Genomic DNA, 20,062 nt, shown 5'->3' with positions numbered 1-20,062 from the left:
GACTGTAACAAATATGGTCGTAATCATTAAATTATATCTAGATTTTTCAGCTGATCAGAATTGTTTCCCAATCAATCATCTTCTCGCCATATTAATTACCAGTTCGTCCTTTTTACATGTTTCGATCTTCGTGCAATCGCTGTTCTTTTTCCCTTTGCAATCGTAGCATCTCATCACTGAAAAGAAAAAACATCGTGTCAATTATGACCGGTCCCACAACCCTACAAAGCTTTACAGCAAAATTCATTCTAACTGGGGTAACATTTCTGACCGTTTGTAGCGCAGGCATTTGTGTTACAGTCTTCCTCTTCTGTAGTATCGTCAGAGCATGGAATGTCACCCGTTGATGCACACTCTCTGCTCCTGCTTCGCTTGCCTCCTCCACACGCTTTGCTACAAGCTGACCATGCACCCCAGGTCTTGAACGCAGCATAACCTTAATGTGTTCAGATCAAAGTTATATATGGAATCATTTTTTGTTGAGATTGCATACATTTTACCATTCAAATCATCAAATAGGAGTTTACAACCAATTTCTTTTAAATTCTGAAACAGTTAAATGCTATATTATTACATTTTTAATGTCCTAAATGTACCAATTTTTGATACTTTTATTTCCTCGAATTTACACTGTCAATGAGCATGCCAGTAATAGACGTCATCACTACACACATCTTTTCAAAATATAGAATGTTGTTACACATACACAGGAAAATAGTCTATGTTTTGATGCTTGATGTATGTTTTTAATTGTCATTTCCCTCATGGACATTAACTTCATCAAAAGATTCATTTGGTTTAGAACCACATTTTGTGAAGGCTTCATTAAGGTCAAGATTTAGTAAATTAAAGTTGCCAACAGTTTTATATTTTTAAGATATAAATTCTTTCAATGATTCTTCTTAATATTAACTTTGTCTGATAGGGTGTACCGAGGCTAGAATGTTTGGTAAACACAATGACAAATTATGTTTTAGACTCATTTTCTATGAAATGTGAAGGAAATAATGAACAAATTTCGAAGTTTTATTAATTTTTCAATAACAAAATATATCTTGAATGCCTACAGTCTCTACAAAAACGGAATCAAACTAGCTCTTGACCTCCTATTTAAAATGATGTCAAATTAAATATAGGTATTGGGATTACTTTTCCCATGAGTTAACATAAAACGCCAAGAAATCGTTTAATTTCTACATTTTCCTTTTAAAGCCGTTAAGTAAGGGAAAAAGATTCTTCAAATCAATTATGACGTCATAATGGTTCTAGCACCGAAAAGACACTCTGGAGTCGTGTACTAGATCTTGACCTTAACAGAAATGATTGTCTTTTATTCAATTTTTAAGAATATGTATATATATTTACAAAATAAAAAAAAATTCTGTCCTTCTTATGATTAAATGCAGGTGATCAGTTGTAATGAATTACTCTGGTTTATCTAATTGAACACATGTACAACATTACCTTGGTCCTTGTTACACAAGTCTCCAGTACAACACAGGGTACAGTCGTGATCTTTCTTGTCACATTTAGGCTTACAGTCTTTTGTCTTCTTGCATTTCTTCTCGATGTCAGCTCCATTCCGTTTGATCTTGGTTTCACAGGACTGTAACAAATATGGTCGTAAGCATTAAATTGTATCTAGATTTTTCAGCTGATCAGAATTGTTTCCCAATCAATCATCTTCTCGCCATATTATTTACCAGTTCGTCCTTTTTACATGTTTCGATCTTCGTGCAATCGCTGTTCTTTTTCCCTTTGCAATCGTAGCATCTCATCACTGAAAAGAAAAAACATCGTGTCAATTATGACCGGTCCCACAACCCTACAAAGCTTTACAGCAAAATTCATTCTAACTGGGGTAACATTTCTGACCGTTTGTAGCGCAGGCATTTGTGTTACAGTCTTCCTCTTCTGTAGTATCGTCAGAGCATGGAATGTCACCCGTTGATGCACACTCTCTGCTCCTGCTTCGCTTGCCTCCTCCACACGCTTTGCTACAAGCTGACCATGCACCCCAGGTCTTGAACGCAGCATAACCTAAATGTGTTCAGATCAAAGTTATATATATGGAATCATTTCTTGTTGAGATTGCATACATTTTACCATTCAAATCATCAAATAGGAGTTTACAATCAATTTCTTTTAAATTCTGAAACAGTTAAATGCTATATTATTAAGTTTTTAAGGTCCTAAATGTACCAATTTTTGATACTTTTATTTCCTCGAAATTACACTGTCAATGAGCATGCAGGTAATAGACGTCATCACTACACACATCTTTTCAAAATATAGAATGTTGTTACACATACACAGGAAAATAGTCTATGTTCTGATGCTTGATGTATGTTTTTAATTATCATTTCCCTCATGGACATTAACTTCATCAAAAGATTCATTTGGTTTAGAACCATATTTTGTGAAGACTTCATTAAGGTCAAGATCTAGTAAATTAAAGTTGCCAACAGTTTTATATTTTTAAGATATAAATTCTTTCAATGATTCTTCTTAATATTAACTTTGTCTGATAGGGTGTACCGAGGCTAGAATGTTTGGTAAACACAATGAAAAATTATGTTTTAGACTGTCATTTTCTATGAAATGTGAAGGAAATAATGAACAAATTTCGAAGTTTTATTAATTTTTCAATAACAAAATATATCTTGAATGCCTACAGTCTCTACAAAAACGGAATCAAACTAGCTCTTGACCTCCTCTTTAAAATGATGTCAAATTAAATATAGGTATCGGGATTACTTTTCCCATGAGTTAACATAAAATGCCAAGAAATTGTTTAATTTCTACATTTTCCTTTTAAAGCCGTAAAGTACGGGAAAAAGATTCTTCAAATCAATTATGACGTCATAATGGTTCTAGCACCGAAAAGACACTTTGAAGTCGTGTACTAGATCTTGACCTTAACAGAAATGATTGTCTTTTATTCAATTTTTAAGAATATGTATATATATTTATAAAATAAAAAAAAATTCTGTCCTTCTTATGATTAAATGCAGGTGATCAGTTGTAATGAATTACTCTGGTTTATCTAATTGAACACATGTACAACATTACCTTGGTCCTTGTTACACAAGTCTCCAGTACAACACAGGGTACAGTCGTGATCTTTCTTGTCACATTTAGGCTTACAGTCTTTTGTCTTCTTGCATTTCTTCTCGATGTCAGCTCCATTCCGTTTGATCTTGGTTTCACAAGACTGTAACAAATATGGTAAGAAGCATTAAATCGTATCTAGATTTTTCAGCTTCTTCAAAACTGTTTCACATTCAGTTTTCCTGTCGCCATATTATTTACCAGTTCGTCCTTTTTGCATGTTTCGATCTTCGTGCAATCGCTATTCTTTTTCCCTTTGCAATCGTAGCACCTCATCACTGAGAAGAAAAAACATCATGTCAATTATGACCGATCCGACAACCCTACAAAGCTTTACAGCAAAATTCATTTTAACTGGGGTAACATTTCTGACCGTTTGTAGCGCAGGCATTTGTGTTACAGTCTTCCTCTTCTGTAGTATCGTCAGAGCATGGAATGTCACCCGTTGATGCACACTCTCTGCTCCTGCTTCGCTTGCCTCCTCCACACGCTTTGCTACAAGCTGACCATGCACCCCAGGTCTTGAACTCAGCATAACCTAAATGTGTTCAGATCGAAGTTATATATGGAATCATTTCTTGTTGAGATTACAAACATTTTACCATTCAAATCATCAAATAGGAGTTTACAATCAATTTATGTTGAATTTTGAAACAGGTTAAGCCATATGAGCTGCAATTTTCATGTTCAAATTTTTTTTTAAAGAAAATTGTATTTTCTACTCAAATCACAAGAATTATTACGGTTGTAAAATTTTGTTAGCTCTGCTTTTGTGGGAGAAGCCATTAAGAAGCCTTAATTGGAGCAAAATTGAATTCTTGTCGTCCTGTACAAAAATTGATCTCCTATATATTCCTTATTAGTGAAATCTCTCTCCTGACAAAAATTAATGATTTTTTCAAATCTTATCTATCATAAAAAATTAAGTTACAGGCAGACTTATCATACTAGCAGGTTTTTGCAGCAAAATAAAATTCTAAAAAATACAGCTCATATTGCTTTAATATTACGTTTTTAAGGTCCTAAATGTACTAATTTTTGATACTCTTTATTTCCTCGATTATACACTGTCAATGAGCATATTAGTAATAGACGTCATCATTACATACATCTTTTTCAAAATATAGATGGTTGTTACTTATAAACAAGAAATTGTCTATGTTTTCATACTTGATGTATGTTTCTAATATTCATTTCCTTCATGGATATTTACTTCATCCAAAGATTCATTGGGTTTCGTACCAAATTTTGTGAAGGCTTCATTAACAGGAATGATTGTCTTTTATTCAATTTTTAAGAATTAGTATATGTATTTATAAAATTAAATATTCTGTGTCCTTCTTATAATTAAATGCAGGTGATCAGTTGTAATGAATTACTCTGGTTTATCCTATTGAACACATGTTCATTATTACCTTGGTCTTTGTTACACAAGTCTCCAGTACAACACAGGGTACAGTCGTGATCTTTCTTGTCACATTTAGGCTTACAGTCTTTTGTCTTCTTGCATTTCTTCTCGATGTCAGCTCCATTCCGTTTGATCTTGGTTTCACAGGACTGTAACAAATATGGTAAGAAGCATTAAATCGTATCTAGATTTTTCAGCTTCTTCAAAACTGTTTCACATTCAGTTTTCCTGTCGCCATATTATTTACCAGTTCGTCCTTTTTACATGTTTCGGTCTTCGTGCAATCGCTGTTCTTTTTCCCTTTGCAATAGTAGCATCTCATCACTGAAAAGAAAAACATCATGTCAATTATGACCGGTCCGACAACCCTACAAAGCTTTACAGCAAAATTCATTCTAACTGGGGTAACATTTCTGACCGTTTGTAGCGCAGGCATTTGTGTTACAGTCTTCCTCTTCTGTAGTATCGTCAGAGCATGGAATGTCACCCGTTGATGCACACTCTCTGTTCCTGCTTCGCTTGCCTCCTCCACACGCTTTGCTACAGGCTGACCATGCACCCCAGTTCTTGAACTCAGCATAACCTAAATGTGTTCAGATTAAAGTTATATATAGAACTATTCCTTTTGGATAATAAAAACATTTTACCATTCAGATCATCAAAAAGGAGTGTTCAATCAATTTAATTTGAATTCAATATTACGTTTTTAAGGTCTAAAATGTACCAATTTCTTATATTCTTTATTTCCTCGAATATACACTGTCAGTGAGCATACTTGTAACAGACATCATCATTACATATATCTTTTTCAAACTATAGAAAATTGTTACACATTAACAAGAAGTATTCGATGTTTTGATGCCTGTTGTAGGTTTTTAATATTCACTTCCTTCATGGAGATTTACGTCATCAAAAGATTCATTGGCTTTCGTACTACATTTTGTGAAGGCTTCATTAACAGGAATGATTGTCTTTTCTTCAATTTTGCAAAATTAATATATGTATTTATAAAATGGTATTTTCTGTGTCCTTATTATAATTAAATCCAAGTGCTCATTTGTAATAAAATTATTTAGTTTTATTTTATCGAATACATGTTCAATATTACCTAGGTCTTTGTTACACAAGTCTCCAGTGCAACACAGGGTACAGTCGTGATCTTTCTTGTCACATTTAGGCTTACAGTCTTTTGTCTTCTTGCATTTCTTCTCGATGTCGGCTCCATTCCGTTTGATCTTGGTTTCACAGGACTGTAACAAATATGGTAAGAAGCATTAAATCGTATCTAGATTTTTCAGCTTCTTCAAAACTGTTTCACAATCAATTTTCCTGTCGCCATATTAATTACCAGTTCGTCGTTTTTACATCTTTCGGTCTTTGTGCAATCGCTGTTCTTTTTCCCTTTGCAATAGTAGCATCTCATCACTGAAAAGAAAAACATTATGTCAATCATGACCGGTCCGACAACCCTACAAAGCTTTACAGCAAAATTCATTCTAACCGGGGTAACATTTCTGACCGTTTGTAGCGCAGGCATTTGTGTTACAGTCTTCCTCTTCTGTAGTATCGTCAGAGCATGGAATGTCACCCGTTGATGCACACTCTCTGTTCCTGCTTCGCTTGCCTCCTCCACACGCTTTGCTACAAGCTGACCATGCACCCCAGTTCTTGAACTCAGCATAACCTTCATGCAATTAGATCAAACGTTCTACTTTGGAGTCAATCTTTAATGACATCGCAACATTTTTGAGAATTTAATCGTGACACTGCAATTCACAAACATTGTTTAGCATATTCATTCTACAAAACATTTTATAATCTGTTATTGTATTAATTTTGGATTTTTTCTCTCCAAAATCATTATTATTTTTAGTTATTGTCCTCATCATAACCAAAGTCCTCTTTACATTTGTAATATTTCTAACAAAATCAGTAAATAGTCAATGTTTCAGTGCATTACATATGTCCTTGTAAGCTTTTTCAATCAAGGACATATGTTTCAATAACATACTTAGTTTCTTGTTTGATCTCAAGACTCTTTAAAGTTAATAACAGCCTTTCTTTCAATATTGTAAAATTGTTGCATTTCATGCAATATTCTTTGCGATTTTTTAATTAGGGGCAAATTAATGGTTGTTATATATCATTTTACGTTCATCCTATTGAACACATGTTTAACATTACCTTGGTCTTTGTTACACAAGTCTCCAGTACAACACAGGGTACAGTCGTGATCTTTCTTGTCACATTTAGGCTTACAGTCTTTTGTCTTCTTGCATTTCTTCTCGATGTCGGCTCCATTCCGTTTGATCTTGGTTTCACAGGACTGTAACAAATATGGTAAGAAGCATTAAATCGTATCTAGATTTTTCAGCTTCTTCAAAACTGTTTCACAATCAATTTTCCTGTCGCCATATTAATTACCAGTTCGTCGTTTTTACATCTTTCGGTCTTCGTGCAATCGCTGTTCTTTTTCCCTTTGCAATAGTAGCATCTCATCACTGAAAAGAAAAAACATCATGTCAATTATGACCGGTCCGACAACCCTACAAAGCTTTACAGCAAAATTCATTCTAACTGGGGTAACATTTCTGACCGTTTGTAGCGCAGGCATTTGTGTTACAGTCTTCCTCTTCTGTAGTATCGTCAGAGCATGGAATGTCACCCGTTGATGCACACTCTCTGTTCCTGCTTCGCTTGCCTCCTCCACACGCTTTGCTACAAGCTGACCATGCACCCCAGTTCTTGAACTCAGCATAACCTACATGCAATTAGATCCAACGTTCTACTTTGGAGTCAATCTTTAAAGACATCGCAACATTTTGAGAATCTAATCGTGACACTGCAATTCACAAACATTGTTTAACATATTCATTCTACATGACATTTTATAATCTGTTATTGTAGCAATTTTGGATTTTTTCTCTCGAAAATTCATTATGAGTCCCCTACCGGCTTTCACCGGAGGGACTATAGCTTTCCTCTGCGTCCGTCAGTCCGTCTGTCCGTCCGTCTGTCTGTCCGTCTGTCTGTCTGTCCCACTTCAGTTTTCAACACTTTTTTTCTTCATGCGTTTGAGGAATGATATGAAATTTGCTAAACAGTTTCAAAATGACAAACTGCAGATCAAGTTTACACTTTTGTAGCGTCTGGTTGACATATTTTCGAGAAAATAAATTTTTAATATTCCAATTTTTTAATGTTCGGGTTCGATATTCTGCATAACAGTGCCTTGTTTTCACAATTTCCACAAACCGGTAGGGGACGTGTATTGCTTAATCAATACTCTCACAATGCTTGTTATTTTTAGTTATTGTCCTCATCATGACCAAAGTCCTCATTACATTTGTAATATTTCTAACAAAATCAGTAAATAGTCAATGTTTCAGTGCATTACATACGTCCTTGTATGCTTTTTTAATCCAGGACATATGTTTCAATAACATACTTAGTTTCTTGTTTGATATCAAGACTCTTTAAAGTTAATAACAGCCTTTCTTTCAATATTGTAAAATTGTTGCATTTCATGGAATATTCTTTGCGATTTTTTATTAGAGGCAAATTAATGGTTGTTATATATCATTTTACGTTCATCCTATTGAACACATGTTTAACATTACCTTGGTCTTTGTTACACAAGTCTCCAGTACAACACAGGGTACAGTCGTGATCTTTCTTGTCACATTTAGGCTTACAGTCTTTTGTCTTCTTGCATTTCTTCTCGATGTCGGCTCCATTCCGTTTGATCTTGGTTTCACAGGACTGTAACAAATATGGTAAGAAGCATTAAATCGTATCTAGATTTTTCAGCTTCTTCAAAACTGTTTCACAATCAGTTTTCCTGTCGCCATATTAATTACCAGTTCGTCGTTTTTACATGTTTCGGTCTTCGTGCAATCGCTGTTCTTTTTCCCTTTGCAATAGTAGCATCTCATCACTGAAAAGAAAAACATCATGTCAATTATGACCGGTCCGACAACCCTACAAAGCTTTACAGCAAAATTCATTCTAACTGGGGTAACATTTCTGACCGTTTGTAGCGCAGGCATTTGTGTTACAGTCTTCCTCTTCTGTAGTATCGTCAGAGCATGGAATGTCACCCGTTGATGCACACTCTCTGTTCCTGCTTCGCTTGCCTCCTCCACACGCTTTGCTACAAGCTGACCATGCACCCCAGTTCTTGAACTCAGCATAACCTACATGCAATTAGATCCAAAGTTCTACTTTGGAGTCAATCTTTAAAGACATCGCAACATTTTGAGAATTTAATCGTGACACTGCAATTCACAAACATTGTTTAACATATTCATTCTACATGACATTTTATAATCTGTTATTGTAGCAATTTTGGATTTTTTCTCTCGAAAATTCATTATTAGTCCCCTACCGGCTTTCACCGGAGGGACTATACCTTTCCACTGCGTCCGTCAGTCCGTCCGTCTGTCTGTCCGTCTGTCTGTCCCACTTCAGTTTTCAACACTTTTTTTCTTCATGCGTTTGAGGAATGATATGAAATTTGCTAAACAGTTTCAAAATGTCAAACTGCAGATCAAGTTTACACTTTTGTAGCGTCTGGTTGACATATTTTCGAGAAAATAAATTTTTCATATTCCAATTTTTTAATGTTCGGGTTCGATATTCTGCATAACAGTGCCTTGTTTTCACAATTTCCACAAACCGGTAGGGGACGTGTATTGCTTAATCAATACTCTCACAATGCTTGTTATTTTTAGTTATTGTCCTCATCATGACCAAAGTCCTCATTACATTTGTAACATTTCTAACAAAATCAGTCAATAGTCAATGTTTCAGTGACTTACATACGTCCTTGTAAGCTTTTTTTTTTATCAAGGACATATGTTTCAATAACATACTTAGTTTCTTGTTTGATCTCAAGACTCTTTAAAGTTAATAACAGCCTTTCTTTTGATATTGTAAAATTGTTGCATTTCATGGAATATTCCTTGCGATTTTTTTATTAGGGGCAAATTAATGGTTGTTATATATCATTTTACGTTCATCCTATTGAACACATGTTTAACATTACCTTGGTCTTTGTTACACAAGTCTCCAGTACAACACAGGGTACAGTCGTGATCTTTCTTGTCACATTTAGGCTTACAGTCTTTTGTCTTCTTGCATTTCTTCTCGATGTCAGCTCCATTCCGTTTGATCTTGGTTTCACAGGACTGTAACAAATATGGTAAGAAGCATTAAATCGTATCTAGATTTTTCAGCTTCTTCAAAACTGTTTCACAATCAATTTTCCTGTCGCCATATTAATTACCAGTTCGTCGTTTTTACATGTTTCGGTCTTCGTGCAATCGCTGTTCTTTTTCCCTTTGCAATAGTAGCATCTCATCACTGAAAAGAAAAACATCATGTCAATTATGACCGGTCCGACAACCCTACAAAGCTTTACAGCAAAATTCATTCTAACTGGGGTAACATTTCTGACCGTTTGTAGCGCAGGCATTTGTGTTACAGTCTTCCTCTTCTGTAGAATCGTCAGAGCATGGAATGTCACCCGTCGATGCACACTCTCTGTTCCTGCTTCGCTTGCCTCCTCCACACGCTTTGCTACAAGCTGACCATGCACCCCAGTTCTTGAACTCAGCATAACCTACATGCAATTAGATCAAACGTTCTACTTTGGAGTCAATCTTTAAAGACATCGCAACATTTTGAGAATTTAATGGTGACACTGCATTCACAAACATTGTTTAACATATTCATTCTACATAAAATTTTATAATCTGTTATTGTAGCAATTTTGGATTTTTTCTCTCGAAAATTATTATTTTTTTTAATTATTGTCCTCATTATGACCAAGGTTCTATACATTTGTAACTTTTCTAACAAAATCAGTAAATAGCCAATGTTTCAGTGCATTACTTATGTCCTTGTAAGCTTTTTTAATCAAGGACATATGTTTCAATAACATACTTAGTTTCTTGTTTGATCTCAAGACTCTTTAAAGTTAATAACAGCCTTTCTTTCAATATTGTAAAATTGTTGCATTTCATTGAATATTCCTTGCAATTTTTTTCATTAGGGACAAATTAATGGCTGTTATATATGATTTTACGTTTATCCTATTGAACACATGTTTAACATTACCTTGATCTTTGTTACACAAGTCTCCAGTACAACACAGGGTACAGTCGTGATCTTTCTTGTCACATTTAGGCTTACAGTCTTTTGTCTTCTTGCATTTCTTCTCGATGTCAGCTCCATTCCGTTTGATCTTGGTTTCACAGGACTGTAACAAATATGGTAAGAAGCATTAAATCGTATCTAGATTTTTCAGCTTCTTCAAAACTGTTTCACAATCAATTTTCCTGTCGCCATATTAATTACCAGTTCGTCGTTTTTACATGCTTCGGTCTTCGTGCAATCGCTGTTCTTTTTCCCTTTGCAATAGTAGCATCTCATCACTGAAAAGAAAAACATCATGTCAATTATGACCGGTCCGACAACCCTACAAAGCTTTACAGCAAAATTCATTCTAACTGGGGTAACATTTCTGACCGTTTGTAGCGCAGGCATTTGTGTTACAGTCTTCCTCTTCTGTAGAATCGTCAGAGCATGGAATGTCACCAGTCGATGCACACTCTCTGTTCCTGCTTCGCTTGCCTCCTCCACACGCTTTGCTACAAGCTGACCATGCACCCCAGTTCTTGAACTCAGCATAACCTACATGCAATTAGATCAAACGTTCTACTTTGGAGTCAATCTTTAAAGACATCGCAACATTTTGAGAATTTAATGGTGACACTGCAATTCACAAACATTGTTTAACATATTCATTCTACATAACATTTTATAATCTTGTATTGTAGCAATTTTGGATTTTTTCTCTCGAAAATTATTATTCTTTTTAATTATTGTCCTCATTATGACCAAAGTTCTATACATTTGTAACTTTTCTAACAAAATCAGTAAATAGCCAATGTTTCAGTGCATTACTTATGTCCTTGTAAGCTTTTTTAATCAAGGACATATGTTTCAATAACATACTTAGTTTCTTGTTTGATCTCAAGACTCTTTAAAGTTAATAACAGCCTTTCTTTCAATATTGTAAAATTGTTGCATTTCATTGAATATTCCCTGCAATTTTTTTTATTAGGGACAAATTAATGGCTGTTATACATGATTTTATGTTCATCCTATTGAACACATGTTTAACATTACCTTGATCTTTGTTACACAAGTCTCCAGTACAACACAGGGTACAGTCGTGATCTTTCTTGTCACATTTAGGCTTACAGTCTTTTGTCTTCTTGCATTTCTTCTCGATGTCAGCTCCATTCCGTTTGATCTTGGTTTCACAGGACTGTAACAAATATGGTAAGAAGCATTAAATCGTATCTAGATTTTTCAGCTTCTTCAAAATTGTTTCAAAATCAATTTTCCTGTCGCCATATTAATTACCAGTTCGTCCTTTTTACATGTTTCGGTCTTCGTGCAATCGCTGTTCTTTTTCCCTTTGCAATAGTAGCATCTCATCACTGAAAAGAAAAACATCATGTCAATTATGACCGGTCCGACAACCCTACAAAGCTTTACAGCAAAATTCATTCTAACTGGGGTAACATTTCTGACCGTTTGTAGCGCAGGCATTTGTGTTACAGTCTTCCTCTTCTGTAGAATCGTCAGAGCATGGAATGTCACCCGTCGATGCACACTCTCTGTTCCTGCTTCGCTTGCCTCCTCCACACGCTTTGCTACAAGCTGACCATGCACCCCAGTTCTTGAACTCAGCATAACCTACATGCAATTAGATCAAACGTTCTACTTTGGAGTCAATCTTTAAAGACATCGCAACATTTTGAGAATTTAATGGTGACACTGCAATTCACAAACATTGTTTAACATATTCATTCTACATAACATTTTATAATCTTGTATTGTAGCAATTTTGGATTTTTTCTCTCGAAAATTATTATTCTTTTTAATTATTGTCCTCATTATGACCAAAGTTCTATACATTTGTAACTTTTCTAACAAAATCAGTAAATAGCCAATGTTTCAGTGCATTACTTATGTCCTTGTAAGCTTTTTTAATCAAGGACATATGTTTCAATAACATACTTAGTTTCTTGTTTGATCTCAAGACTCTTTAAAGTTAATAACAGCCTTTCTTTCAATATTGTAAAATTGTTGCATTTCATTGAATATTCCTTGCAATTTTTTTTATTAGGGACAAATTAATGGCTGTTATACATGATTTTATGTTCATCCTATTGAACACATGTTTAACATTACCTTGATCTTTGTTACACAAGTCTCCAGTACAACACAGGGTACAGTCGTGATCTTTCTTGTCACATTTAGGCTTACAGTCTTTTGTCTTCTTGCATTTCTTCTCGATGTCGGCTCCATTCCGTTTGATCTTGGTTTCACAGGACTGTAACAAATATGGTAAGAAGCATTAAATCGTATCTAGATTTTTCAGCTTCTTCAAAACTGTTTCACAATCAATTTTCCTGTCGCCATATTAATTACCAGTTCGTCCTTTTTACATGTTTCGGTCTTCGTGCAATCGCTGTTCTTTTTCCCTTTGCAATAGTAGCATCTCATCACTGAAAAGAAAAACATCATGTCAATTATGACCGGTCCTACAACCCTACAAAGCTTTACAGCAAAATTCATTCTAACTGGGGTAACATTTCTGACCGTTTGTAGCGCAGGCATTTGTGTTACAGTCTTCCTCTTCTGTAGAATCGTCAGAGCATGGAATGTCACCCGTCGATGCACACTCTCTGTTCCTGCTTCGCTTGCCTCCTCCACACGCTTTGCTACAAGCTGACCATGCACCCCAGTTCTTGAACTCAGCATAACCTACATGCAATTAGATCCAACGTTCTATTTTGGAATTAATCTTTAAAGACATCGCAACATTTTGAGAATTTAATGGTGACACTGCAATTCACAAACATTGTTTAGCATATTCATTCTACATAGCATTTTATAATCTTGTATTGTAGCAATTTTGGATTTTTTCTCTCGAAAATTATTATTTTTTTTAATAATTGTCCTAATCATGACCAAAGTCCTTTTTACATTTGTAACTTTTCTAACAAAATCAGTAAATAGCCAATGTTTCAGTGCATTACATATGTCCTTGTAAGCTTTTTTAATCAAGGACATATGTTTCAATAACATACTTAGTTTCTTGTTTGATCTCAAGACTCTTTAAAGTTAATAACAGCCTTTCTTTCAATATTGTAAAATTGTTGCATTTCATGGAATATTCCTTGCGATTTTTTATTAGAGGCAAATTAATGGTTGTTATATATCATTTTACGTTCATCCTATTGAACACATGTTTAACATTACCTTGATCTTTGTTACACAAGTCTCCAGTACAACACAGGGTACAGTCGTGATCTTTCTTGTCACATTTAGGCTTACAGTCTTTTGTCTTCTTGCATTTCTTCTCGATGTCAGCTCCATTCCGTTTGATCTTGGTTTCACAGGACTGTAACAAATATGGTAAGAAGCATTAAATCGTATCTAGATTTTTCAGCTTCTTCAAAATTGTTTCAAAATCAATTTTCCTGTCGCCATATTAATTACCAGTTCGTCGTTTTTACATGTTTCGGTCTTCGTGCAATCGCTGTTCTTTTTCCCTTTGCAATAGTAGCATCTCATCACTGAAAAGAAAAACATCATGTCAATTATGACCGGTCCGACAACCCTACAAAGCTTTACAGCAAAATTCATTCTAACTGGGGTAACATTTCTGACCGTTTGTAGCGCAGGCATTTGTGTTACAGTCTTCCTCTTCTGTAGAATCGTCAGAGCATGGAATGTCACCCGTCGATGCACACTCTCTGTTCCTGCTTCGCTTGCCTCCTCCACACGCTTTGCTACAAGCTGACCATGCACCCCAGTTCTTGAACTCAGCATAACCTACATGCAATTAGATCAAACGTTCTACTTTGGAGTCAATCTTTAAAGACATCGCAACATTTTGAGAATTTAATGGTGACACTGCAATTCACAAACATTGTTTAACATATTCATTCTACATAACATTTTATAATCTTGTATTGTAGCAATTTTGGATTTTTTCTCTCGAAAATTATTATTCTTTTTAATTATTGTCCTCATTATGACCAAAGTTCTATACATTTGTAACTTTTCTAACAAAATCAGTAAATAGCCAATGTTTCAGTGCATTACTTATGTCCTTGTAAGCTTTTTTAATCAAGGACATATGTTTCAATAACATACTTAGTTTCTTGTTTGATCTCAAGACTCTTTAAAGTTAATAACAGCCTTTCTTTCAATATTGTAAAATTGTTGCATTTCATTGAATATTCCTTGCAATTTTTTTTATTAGGGACAAATTAATGGCTGTTATACATGATTTTATGTTCATCCTATTGAACACATGTTTAACATTACCTTGATCTTTGTTACACAAGTCTCCAGTACAACACAGGGTACAGTCGTGATCTTTCTTGTCACATTTAGGCTTACAGTCTTTTGTCTTCTTGCATTTCTTCTCGATGTCGGCTCCATTCCGTTTGATCTTGGTTTCACAGGACTGTAACAAATATGGTAAGAAGCATTAAATCGTATCTAGATTTTTCAGCTTCTTCAAAACTGTTTCACAATCAATTTTCCTGTCGCCATATTAATTACCAGTTCGTCGTTTTTACATGTTTCGGTCTTCGTGCAATCGCTGTTCTTTTTCCCTTTGCAATAGTAGCATCTCATCACTGAAAAGAAAAACATCATGTCAATTATGACCGGTCCGACAACCCTACAAAGCTTTACAGCAAAATTCATTCTAACTGGGGTAACATTTCTGACCGTTTGTAGCGCAGGCATTTGTGTTACAGTCTTCCTCTTCTGTAGAATCGTCAGAGCATGGAATGTCACCCGTCGATGCACACTCTCTGTTCCTGCTTCGCTTGCCTCCTCCACACGCTTTGCTACAAGCTGACCATGCACCCCAGTTCTTGAACTCAGCATAACCTACATGCAATTAGATCAAACGTTCTACTTTGGAGTCAATCTTTAAAGACATCGCAACATTTTGAGAATTTAATGGTGACACTGCAATTCACAAACATTGTTTAACATATTCATTCTACATAAAATTTTATAATCTGTTATTGTAGCAATTTTGGATTTTTTCTCTCGAAAATTATTATTTTTTTTAATTATTGTCCTCATTATGACCAAAGTTCTATACATTTGTAACTTTTCTAACAAAATCAGTAAATAGCCAATGTTTCAGTGCATTACTTATGTCCTTGTAAGCTTTTTTAATCAAGGACATATGTTTCAATAACATACTTAGTTTCTTGTTTGATCTCAAGACTCTTTAAAGTTAATAACAGCCTTTCTTTCAATATTGTAAAATTGTTGCATTTCATTGAATATTCCTTGCAATTTTTTTCATTAGGGACAAATTAATGGCTGTTATATATGATTTTATGTTTATCCTATTGAACACATGTTTAACATTACCTTGATCTTTGTTACACAAGTCTCCAGTACAACACAGGGTACAGTCGTGATCTTTCTTGTCACATTTAGGCTTACAGTCTTTTGTCTTCTTGCATTTCTTCTCGATGTCAGCTCCATTCCGTTTGATCTTGGTTTCACAGGACTGTAACAAATATGGTAAGAAGCATTAAATCGTATCTAGATTTTTCAGCTTCTTCAAAACTGTTTCACAATCAATTTTCCTGTCGCCATATTAATTACCAGTTCGTCGTTTTTACATGCTTCGGTCTTCGTGCAATCGCTGTTCTTTTTCCCTTTGCAATAGTAGCATCTCATCACTGAAAAGAAAAACATCATGTCAATTATGACCGGTCCGACAACCCTACAAAGCTTTACAGCAAAATTCATTCTAACTGGGGTAACATTTCTGACCGTTTGTAGCGCAGGCATTTGTGTTACAGTCTTCCTCTTCTGTAGAATCGTCAGAGCATGGAATGTCACCAGTCGATGCACACTCTCTGTTCCTGCTTCGCTTGCCTCCTCCACACGCTTTGCTACAAGCTGACCATGCACCCCAGTTCTTGAACTCAGCATAACCTACATGCAATTAGATCAAACGTTCTACTTTGGAGTCAATCTTTAAAGACATCGCAACATTTTGAGAATTTAATGGTGACACTGCAATTCACAAACATTGTTTAACATATTCATTCTACATAACATTTTATAATCTTGTATTGTAGCAATTTTGGATTTTTTCTCTCGAAAATTATTATTCTTTTTAATTATTGTCCTCATTATGACCAAAGTTCTATACATTTGTAACTTTTCTAACAAAATCAGTAAATAGCCAATGTTTCAGTGCATTACTTATGTCCTTGTAAGCTTTTTTAATCAAGGACATATGTTTCAATAACATACTTAGTTTCTTGTTTGATCTCAAGACTCTTTAAAGTTAATAACAGCCTTTCTTTCAATATTGTAAAATTGTTGCATTTCATTGAATATTCCTTGCAATTTTTTTTATTAGGGACAAATTAATGGCTGTTATACATGATTTTATGTTCATCCTATTGAACACATGTTTAACATTACCTTGATCTTTGTTACACAAGTCTCCAGTACAACACAGGGTACAGTCGTGATCTTTCTTGTCACATTTAGGCTTACAGTCTTTTGTCTTCTTGCATTTCTTCTCGATGTCGGCTCCATTCCGTTTGATCTTGGTTTCACAGGACTGTAACAAATATGGTAAGAAGCATTAAATCGTATCTAGATTTTTCAGCTTCTTCAAAACTGTTTCACAATCAGTTTTCCTGTCGCCATATTAATTACCAGTTCGTCCTTTTTACATGTTTCGGTCTTCGTGCAATCGCTGTTCTTTTTCCCTTTGCAATAGTAGCATCTCATCACTGAAAAGAAAAACATCATGTCAATTATGACCGGTCCTACAACCCTACAAAGCTTTACAGCAAAAGTCATTCTAACTGGGGTAACATTTCTGACCGTTTGTAGCGCAGGCATTTGTGTTACAGTCTTCCTCTTCTGTAGAATCGTCAGAGCATGGAATGTCACCCGTCGATGCACACTCTCTGTTCCTGCTTCGCTTGCCTCCTCCACACGCTTTGCTACAAGCTGACCATGCACCCCAGTTCTTGAACTCAGCATAACCTACATGCAATTAGATCCAACGTTCTATTTTGGAATTAATCTTTAAAGACATCGCAACATTTTGAGAATTTAATGGTGACACTGCAATTCACAAACATTGTTTAGCATATTCATTCTACATAGCATTTTATAATCTGTTATTGTATTAATTTTGGATTTTTTCTCTCGAAAATTATTATTTTTTTTAATAATTGTCCTAATCATGACCAAAGTCCTTTTTACATTTGTAACTTTTCTAACAAAATCAGTAAATAGCCAATGTTTCAGTGCATTACATATGTCCTTGTAAGCTTTTTTAATCAAGGACATATGTTTCAATAACATACTTAGTTTCTTGTTTGATCTCAAGACTCTTTAAAGTTAATAACAGCCTTTCTTTCAATATTGTAAAATTGTTGCATTTCATGGAATATTCCTTGCGATTTTTTATTAGAGGCAAATTAATGGTTGTTATATATCATTTTACGTTCATCCTATTGAACACATGTTTAACATTACCTTGATCTTTGTTACACAAGTCTCCAGTACAACACAGGGTACAGTCGTGATCTTTCTTGTCACATTTAGGCTTACAGTCTTTTGTCTTCTTGCATTTCTTCTCGATGTCAGCTCCATTCCGTTTGATCTTGGTTTCACAGGACTGTAACAAATATGGTAAGAAGCATTAAATCGTATCTAGATTTTTCAGCTTCTTCAAAATTGTTTCAAAATCAATTTTCCTGTCGCCATATTAATTACCAGTTCGTCGTTTTTACATGTTTCGGTCTTCGTGCAATCGCTGTTCTTTTTCCCTTTGCAATAGTAGCATCTCATCACTGAAAAGAAAAACATCATGTCAATTATGACCGGTCCGACAACCCTACAAAGCTTTACAGCAAAATTCATTCTAACTGGGGTAACATTTCTGACCGTTTGTAGCGCAGGCATTTGTGTTACAGTCTTCCTCTTCTGTAGAATCGTCAGAGCATGGAATGTCACCCGTCGATGCACACTCTCTGTTCCTGCTTCGCTTGCCTCCTCCACACGCTTTGCTACAAGCTGACCATGCACCCCAGTTCTTGAACTCAGCATAACCTACATGCAATTAGATCAAACGTTCTACTTTGGAGTCAATCTTTAAAGACATCGCAACATTTTGAGAATTTAATGGTGACACTGCAATTCACAAACATTGTTTAACATATTCATTCTACATAACATTTTATAATCTTGTATTGTAGCAATTTTGGATTTTTTCTCTCGAAAATTATTATTCTTTTTAATTATTGTCTTCATTATGACCAAAGTTCTATACATTTGTAACTTTTCTAACAAAATCAGTAAATAGCCAATGTTTCAGTGCATTACTTATGTCCTTGTAAGCTTTTTTAATCAAGGACATATGTTTCAATAACATACTTAGTTTCTTGTTTGATCTCAAGACTCTTTAAAGTTAATAACAGCCTTTCTTTCAATATTGTAAAATTGTTGCATTTCATTGAATATTCCTTGCAATTTTTTTTATTAGGGACAAATTAATGGCTGTTATACATGATTTTATGTTCATCCTATTGAACACATGTTTAACATTACCTTGATCTTTGTTACACAAGTCTCCAGTACAACACAGGGTACAGTCGTGATCTTTCTTGTCACATTTAGGCTTACAGTCTTTTGTCTTCTTGCATTTCTTCTCGATGTCGGCTCCATTCCGTTTGATCTTGGTTTCACAGGACTGTAACAAATATGGTAAGAAGCATTAAATCGTATCTAGATTTTTCAGCTTCTTCAAAACTGTTTCACAATCAATTTTCCTGTCGCCATATTAATTACCAGTTCGTCCTTTTTACATGTTTCGGTCTTCGTGCAATCGCTGTTCTTTTTCCCTTTGCAATAGTAGCATCTCATCACTGAAAAGAAAAACATCATGTCAATTATGACCGGTCCTACAACCCTACAAAGCTTTACAGCAAAATTCATTCTAACTGGGGTAACATTTCTGACCGTTTGTAGCGCAGGCATTTGTGTTACAGTCTTCCTCTTCTGTAGAATCGTCAGAGCATGGAATGTCACCCGTCGATGCACACTCTCTGTTCCTGCTTCGCTTGCCTCCTCCACACGCTTTGCTACAAGCTGACCATGCACCCCAGTTCTTGAACTCAGCATAACCTACATGCAATTAGATCCAACGTTCTATTTTGGAATTAATCTTTAAAGACATCGCAACATTTTGAGAATTTAATGGTGACACTGCAATTCACAAACATTGTTTAGCATATTCATTCTACATAGCATTTTATAATCTGTTATTGTATTAATTTTGGATTTTTTCTCTCGAAAATTATTATTTTTTTTAATAATTGTCCTAATCATGACCAAAGTCCTTTTTACATTTGTAACTTTTCTAACAAAATCAGTAAATAG

At 35.0% G+C, this 20,062-nt stretch overlaps 1 protein-coding gene and 1 long non-coding RNA gene across 2 annotated transcripts in view; both read right to left on the bottom strand.

Annotated features, from left to right (window-relative positions):
- Positions 1 to 105: 105 nt before the first annotated feature.
- Positions 106 to 1,604, bottom strand: LOC136270842 (uncharacterized). Its single transcript, XR_010708701.1, has 3 exons — positions 1,465 to 1,604; positions 272 to 436; positions 106 to 176 (listed from the first exon to the last, which is right to left on the bottom strand). It is a non-coding gene; the product is annotated as an uncharacterized lncRNA (long non-coding RNA).
- Positions 1,605 to 1,679: 75 nt separating this feature from the next.
- The window catches only part of LOC105324992 (SCO-spondin), a 36,914-nt gene continuing 18,531 nt past the window's right edge, over positions 1,680 to 20,062 (bottom strand). Inside the window, exons 49-95 of the mRNA XM_066069034.1 lie at positions 19,643 to 19,807; positions 19,472 to 19,548; positions 19,232 to 19,373; positions 18,569 to 18,733; positions 18,398 to 18,474; positions 18,158 to 18,299; positions 17,495 to 17,659; positions 17,324 to 17,400; positions 17,084 to 17,225; positions 16,421 to 16,585; positions 16,250 to 16,326; positions 16,010 to 16,151; positions 15,347 to 15,511; positions 15,176 to 15,252; positions 14,936 to 15,077; positions 14,273 to 14,437; positions 14,102 to 14,178; positions 13,862 to 14,003; positions 13,199 to 13,363; positions 13,028 to 13,104; positions 12,788 to 12,929; positions 12,125 to 12,289; positions 11,954 to 12,030; positions 11,714 to 11,855; positions 11,051 to 11,215; positions 10,880 to 10,956; positions 10,640 to 10,781; positions 9,978 to 10,142; positions 9,807 to 9,883; positions 9,567 to 9,708; positions 8,551 to 8,715; positions 8,380 to 8,456; positions 8,140 to 8,281; positions 7,116 to 7,280; positions 6,944 to 7,020; positions 6,704 to 6,845; positions 6,039 to 6,203; positions 5,868 to 5,944; positions 5,628 to 5,769; positions 4,938 to 5,102; positions 4,767 to 4,843; positions 4,527 to 4,668; positions 3,485 to 3,649; positions 3,313 to 3,389; positions 3,073 to 3,214; positions 1,876 to 2,040; positions 1,680 to 1,780 (exon numbers count right to left, since the gene is read on the bottom strand). Of these exons, the coding sequence (XP_065925106.1) occupies positions 1,680 to 1,780; positions 1,876 to 2,040; positions 3,073 to 3,214; positions 3,313 to 3,389; positions 3,485 to 3,649; positions 4,527 to 4,668; positions 4,767 to 4,843; positions 4,938 to 5,102; positions 5,628 to 5,769; positions 5,868 to 5,944; positions 6,039 to 6,203; positions 6,704 to 6,845; positions 6,944 to 7,020; positions 7,116 to 7,280; positions 8,140 to 8,281; positions 8,380 to 8,456; positions 8,551 to 8,715; positions 9,567 to 9,708; positions 9,807 to 9,883; positions 9,978 to 10,142; positions 10,640 to 10,781; positions 10,880 to 10,956; positions 11,051 to 11,215; positions 11,714 to 11,855; positions 11,954 to 12,030; positions 12,125 to 12,289; positions 12,788 to 12,929; positions 13,028 to 13,104; positions 13,199 to 13,363; positions 13,862 to 14,003; positions 14,102 to 14,178; positions 14,273 to 14,437; positions 14,936 to 15,077; positions 15,176 to 15,252; positions 15,347 to 15,511; positions 16,010 to 16,151; positions 16,250 to 16,326; positions 16,421 to 16,585; positions 17,084 to 17,225; positions 17,324 to 17,400; positions 17,495 to 17,659; positions 18,158 to 18,299; positions 18,398 to 18,474; positions 18,569 to 18,733; positions 19,232 to 19,373; positions 19,472 to 19,548; positions 19,643 to 19,807 (6,026 nt within the window). The remainder of the gene's footprint in view (positions 1,781 to 1,875; positions 2,041 to 3,072; positions 3,215 to 3,312; positions 3,390 to 3,484; positions 3,650 to 4,526; positions 4,669 to 4,766; positions 4,844 to 4,937; positions 5,103 to 5,627; positions 5,770 to 5,867; positions 5,945 to 6,038; positions 6,204 to 6,703; positions 6,846 to 6,943; positions 7,021 to 7,115; positions 7,281 to 8,139; positions 8,282 to 8,379; positions 8,457 to 8,550; positions 8,716 to 9,566; positions 9,709 to 9,806; positions 9,884 to 9,977; positions 10,143 to 10,639; positions 10,782 to 10,879; positions 10,957 to 11,050; positions 11,216 to 11,713; positions 11,856 to 11,953; positions 12,031 to 12,124; positions 12,290 to 12,787; positions 12,930 to 13,027; positions 13,105 to 13,198; positions 13,364 to 13,861; positions 14,004 to 14,101; positions 14,179 to 14,272; positions 14,438 to 14,935; positions 15,078 to 15,175; positions 15,253 to 15,346; positions 15,512 to 16,009; positions 16,152 to 16,249; positions 16,327 to 16,420; positions 16,586 to 17,083; positions 17,226 to 17,323; positions 17,401 to 17,494; positions 17,660 to 18,157; positions 18,300 to 18,397; positions 18,475 to 18,568; positions 18,734 to 19,231; positions 19,374 to 19,471; positions 19,549 to 19,642; positions 19,808 to 20,062) is intronic.

Source organism: Magallana gigas, chromosome 8 (genome assembly GCF_963853765.1).
Source record: "Magallana gigas chromosome 8, xbMagGiga1.1, whole genome shotgun sequence".
NCBI classification, from domain to species: Eukaryota; Metazoa; Mollusca; class Bivalvia; order Ostreida; family Ostreidae; genus Magallana; species Magallana gigas.
This window is presented reverse-complemented; position numbering and strand designations above follow the sequence as displayed.